Source organism: Palaemon carinicauda, unplaced genomic scaffold, assembly GCF_036898095.1.
Source record: "Palaemon carinicauda isolate YSFRI2023 unplaced genomic scaffold, ASM3689809v2 scaffold476, whole genome shotgun sequence".
Taxonomy (NCBI): Eukaryota; Metazoa; Arthropoda; class Malacostraca; order Decapoda; family Palaemonidae; genus Palaemon; species Palaemon carinicauda.
In genome coordinates, this window is record NW_027171735.1 from 130,001 (window position 1) to 135,895 (window position 5,895).

Here is a 5,895-nt window from a genome sequence, read left to right on the forward strand (position 1 = left end):
TGATAATGACTGACGTCATACGATTGCAAAATCTTTTTTTTTTTTTTTTTTTTGGCATGTGGTGGTCATTCGTGCGTATATGACGTCAATATTAGATTCTAATCTATAGGCAACATGCCTTAAAAAAGAGAGAGAGAGAGAGAGAGAGAGAGAGAGAGAGAGAGAGGTTTGGTACGAGAGATGAATACCTTAAAGATGTGGTCAAAATATTTAAAATCCTTCTACCCTTACTTTACTTTAAGGTTTAAAGGCCACTCATGAATGGCAGAGGCAAGGGACAGTGACAAATGCCATAGCAAGCGGACAATGCGCTAGAGACTCATCTCCAACCAAGGTAAGGGCCAGGGAGGGCCAGGTAATGGCTGCTGATGACTCAACAGGTCGACCTATAGGCTCCCTCAAAAAAACCCTTCATTAACTCTCAAGGATGGTAAGGTTGCAGCCACTATAGGAACTAACGAGTTTGGGCTAGACTCGAACCCTAGTCTGACGATCACCAGGCATGGACGTTACCAATAGGCCACCACAAGCCCTGCTTTTCTGGTCCTATCACGTCTATAGGCTCTATAGGCTCCCCCAAAACCCCCCTTCACTAACTCATAAGGATGGTGAGGTTGCAGCCACTAAAGGAACTAACGAGTTTGGGCTGGACTCAAACCCTGGTCTGATGATCACCGGGCAGGGACGTTAACAATAGGCCACCACAAGCCCTGCTTTTCTGGTCCTATCACGTATGGGAACCCTATCACTACAGCCCTACAAAATCAGTTTGTAGTGTACATTCTTAAAACTTTTTGCGTATCACATTGCCTGGTTTGTGTTTACTGTCAAACCACATTATCGAAGCACTTAAGAGAACAAGAAAGTCTTTCATTTTCTTCTTGAAATGAGAAATATTCTGATTGCAATAAACTAGACATTCGAAAGACAGAAGATGTGTCTTCAGTTTCTTCTTGAAATGAGAAATACTTTGATTGCAATAAACTAGACATTCGAAAGACAGAAGATGTGTCTTCAGTTTCTTCTTGAAATGAGAAATATTTTGATTGCAATCAACTAGACATTCGAAAGACAGAAGATGTGTCTTCAGTTTCTTCTTGAAATGAGAAATATTTTGATTGCAATCAACTAGACATTCGAAAGACAGAAGATGTGTCTTCAGTTTCTTCTTGAAATGAGAAATATTTTGATTGCAATCAACTAGACATTCGAAAGACAGAAGATGTGTCTTCAGTTTCTTCTTGAAATGAGAAATATTTTGATTGCAATCAACTAGACATTCGAAAGACAGAAGATGTGTCTTCAGTTTCTTCTTGAAATGAGAAATATTTTGATTGCAATCAACTAGACATTCGAAAGACAGAAGATGTGTCTTCAGTTTCTTCTTGAAATGAGAAATATTTTGATTGCAATCAACTAGACATTCGAAAGACAGAAGATGTGTCTTCAGTTTCTTCTTGAAATGAGAAATATTTTGATTACAATCAACTAGACATTCGAAAGACAGAAGATGTGTCTTCAGTTTCTTCTTGAAATGAGAAATATTTTGATTGCAATCAACTAGACATTCGAAAGACAGAGGATATGTCTTCAGTTTCTTCTCGAAATGAGAAATACTTTGATTGCAATAAACTAGACATTCGAAAGACAGAAGACATTACCGGCTTTCACGAGGAAACTGAAGACTTTCTTGTTCTCCCAAGTGCTTCGATAGTGTGGATTTGACAATAAATCGAGCAATAATGATTGCGAAATGTTGCATGCTTTCGAACGAACATGATAACACGACCTTGGAGGTCTTGCAGAGAGTAGGGTTCCCCTGCTGTATGGGACCAGAAAAGCAGTCCTTAAAGTAAAAGTAACTATAGTCAATTCTTTTTAGTGAGGCAGATTTACACAGACTCGCAGGTGTGCCCTTTTAGCTCAGAAAAGTTTCCTGATCGCTGATTGGTTGGACAAGATAATTCTAACCAATCAGATAGCAGGAAACTTTCCTGAGCTAAACGGGCACCGCTTCGAGTCGGTGCAAATACGCCTCATTAAAAAAATTTAGTATATTGACATATTCATATAAACAAATAAAACAAAATAGTAAAAAAAGGTGATCGGGATATAAGCTAAAAGATGCTACGTGTAATGATCTAAAATAATTTTGCTTCATAACTATTATTATTATTATCATCATTATTATTATTATTATTATTATTATTATTATTACTAGCTAAGCTACAAGCCTAGTTGGAAAAGCAAGATGCTATAAGCCCAAGGCTCCAACACGGAAAAACAGCCCAGCGAGGAAAGGAAATACGGAAAAAAAAAACAATATGAGAAATAAAAAAATAATCAAAATGAAATATTTTAAAACCAGTAACAACATCAAAACAAATATTTCATATGCAAACTATAAAAAGACTCATGTCAGCCTGTTCAACATAAAAACATTTAGTGCGAGTTTTAACTTTTGAAGTCCCACCGATTCAACTAGGAAGTTCATTCCACAACTTCTACACCTTAAAAAGAAAAACAAAAAAAAACACCCACTATTATTCCAAGCTACATTTAGCGTTGTCTTCCTTAATTATGGTTCATTAACTATTCAGATGGAGGGCTGGACCACCCGAAAGGATGAATCTCTCGAGATTTACATTCTGGGAGCCAACATGGATGAGGGTTAGAGGAGAACTTATGAAGACAGATGATGTTTATCCCAGCCAGCAATAAAAAAAAAAAAAAAAAAAAAAACCACACCCTAGAGGGGGGACTTAGTAGAGCGCAGACCTCCACCACGGCAGCTTATTTCTCGACCTTGACCTTAACAAGTAACAATTAGCGTGGATTTTCATACACTCAAAGATGAACTAAATTAAAGTCTCTGTGACAACGATGTCCAAACTTATGACTGATTACGTGAATTGGACATTTTGCTTGACCACGACCTTGACCTTTGACCTTCCAAAATTTGAGGGGGGGACTTAGTAGAGAGCAGACCTCCACCGCGGCAGCTTATTTCTAGACCTTGACCTTAAAAAGTATCAATTAGCGTGGATTTTCATACACTCAAATATGAACTAAATTTAAAGTCTCTGTGACATAGATTTGTCCAAACTCGTGGCTGATTACGTGAATTGGGCATTTTGCTTGACCATGACCATGACCTTTGACCTTCAAAATTTGATTATTTCCAGCTTTTTACATAACAGTTAATCCCTGTAAGTTTCATTACGATTAAAATTGTGGTCAGGAAGCTGTTCACAAACAAACAAACACACACACACACACACACACCAACAAACATAACCTCCTTCCAACTTCGTCGGCGGAAGTAAAGACGATGCATTGACGGGCTAAGAAAACAAACACGAGTGGGACATACGAGAAAGAATAATAGAATGGACTCTATAGATTGTAAAAGCAGCAGGGCAAGGAAGAAAAGACGATGCATTGACGAGCTAAGTAAATTTCCGTGTGAAGACTGGAATTAGACCATAAACAGACACGAGTGGAAGGACATGTCTGAGGTCTTTGTCCTGCAGTGGACTAGCAACGGCTGATGATGATGATGATGACGATGATGATGATGATGATGAAACAACTTTCGAAAAAAAATCCCAAGTTTCTAATGTTATGATTATAAGTTTTTATTTAATTTTTTCCTATAATTTATAAAAACTAAGAAAATGGTTATACCACCATTGATTTAACATATTATTTTCCATTTTTCTTATAATTTCTGTTAAAGAAAATAAATATCGCGAAACGAAATAAATCTCTCAAGCAGAAAGGAAAAATGGACGCGAGGACTGAGAATCACGTAAAAGATCTTAAACAGATGGGAGGGAAATCTACTTTCTCTTGGCCGTTGGGTCCCGAGTTCGTAAATATTTCAGATGGAAGTGGTGATAACGATAACAAAGGCCACGGAGAGAGAGAGAGAGAGAGAGAGAGAGAGAGAGAGAGAGAGTTATAAGGATTTTGGATATCTCAAAGACTTTTTAGTCCATCCGCGGAGACTCCAATAGCTCTTTGGTAGAACGATTTAGTTTAAGCATTTAGAGTTTTTATGATCTTGTATAACTTATTTCTGAGAGAGAGAGAGAGAGAGAGAGAGAGAGAGAGAGTTATGAGGATTTTGGATATCTCAAAGACTTTTTAGTCCATCCGCGGAGACTCCATTTGCTCTTTGGTAGAGCGATTTAGTTTAAGCATTTAGAGGGTTTTTATGATCTTGTATAACTTATTTCTGAGAGAGAGAGAGAGAGAGAGAGAGAGAGAGAGAGAAGGATTTTGGATGTCTCAAAGACTTTTTAGTCCATCCGCGGAGACTCCATTTGCTCTTTGGTAGAGCGATTTAGTTTAAGCATTTAAGAGAGAGAGAGAGAGAGAGAGAGAGAGAGAGAGAGAGTTTTCAATAGAATACATGAGGGAGGATTATTAATATACTAGCCTCTATGCAAGACAGGAAATATCACCGGAAAATTAGCAGGACCAGAATGGAAAAAATAAGATAAATGAATTATTTATTCTATAAACTTTTATGATTATGTTACACGTTTTATTTCATCTAATTTCAATCTCGTCTTTTCATAGGAGAGGACTATATACTTTCTGCTATATATACTTAAATAGCTTTCTGACATCGAATAAGTCATCATCATCATTATCTCCTCCCCACTATTGACGCAAAGGGCCCCGGTTAGATTTCGCCAGTCGGCTCTATATTGAGCTTTTAAATCAATACTACCATATTCATCATCATCTACTTCACGCTTCATAGTCCTCAGCCATGTAGGCCTGGGGCTTCCAACTCTTCTAGTGCCTTGTGGAGCCCAGTTGAAAGTTCGGTGAACTAATCTCTCTTGGGGAGTGGGAAGAGCATGCCCAAACCATCTCCATCGAATACGTCAACATCTTTCATTAATTACATCTTATAATTAAACAGTTATATTTCTTATACAGCAAAATGGTTTGACAGTTTTCAAGTTTATATTTCAAAGCAAAAACCTGTATTCTCGTCAAATAGTTCATCCATTTTATTCTCTTATTTAAGTTTTTTTACCCAATTTGTATGGGGGTTAAGCACGGGTTCCCCTCTTTTGAACATCTTCCTTTGGCTTTGGAGTAGACCGTAATCCCGATCAGCTGGCCTGCCTGACATCGCTTGCTAGGGAATTCTGAAAACAATTAACTATCCCACTTATTCCCAAAAGATTGCTGGAACCGCTCCCCGTCAGATTAGTATCAGCCACGTCATCTATCAGCCGAGGGACGTACTCACTGCTTCCCTTACAGGCTTACGTGTTTACAATTTATTGTGTAAAAACATGTCTCCTTTGGTGTAACAACTCACTCATATTTTCCATTCATCTTCGTCCTTTATATACCGGGATACGACAGAGTATTTGCATGTTGATAAGTTTAACCTATCTATAAAATTTAATTGTTAACATTGCTGTTCTTGAAATATTCTAATTGTTCATTACTTCTCATATAGTTTATTTCCCTTCCTCACTGAGCTACTTTTCCCTGCTAGGACCCTTTGGCTTATAGCAACCTACTTTTCGAGCTATGGTTGTAAATTCAATTATTAATTTTCCTGTTCTTGAAATATTTTAATTGTTAATAACTTTTCATATAGTTTATTTCCTTTCCTCACTGAGCTGTTTTTCCCTGTTGGAGCCCTTTGGTTTATAGCAACCTACATTCCCAGCTAAGGTTGTAGCTCAGCTAGTAATAATATCATCGATAAACATTGGAGTAAGCTTGATAAAATGTGTTTCACTCCAAGAGATTACTCTCGCTTGATCGAGCTATACTGGCAGCCTATTACAGCTAGAATAACTCTTAATATACAAGCAATGACCTAAGTTATCGCAACTGGACGTCCAAAACATTTCA

At 37.5% G+C, this 5,895-nt stretch overlaps 1 protein-coding gene across 1 annotated transcript in view; it reads right to left on the minus strand.

Moving 5' to 3' along the window:
- The window catches only part of how (protein held out wings), a gene marked incomplete at its 5' end in the record, with an annotated part of 30,724 nt that extends 29,196 nt beyond the window's left edge, over positions 1-1,528 (minus strand). The window contains one exon of the mRNA XM_068369306.1: positions 806-1,528. Coding sequence (XP_068225407.1) covers positions 806-1,528 — 723 coding nt within the window. The remainder of the gene's footprint in view (positions 1-805) is intronic.
- Positions 1,529-5,895: the final 4,367 nt, after the last annotated feature.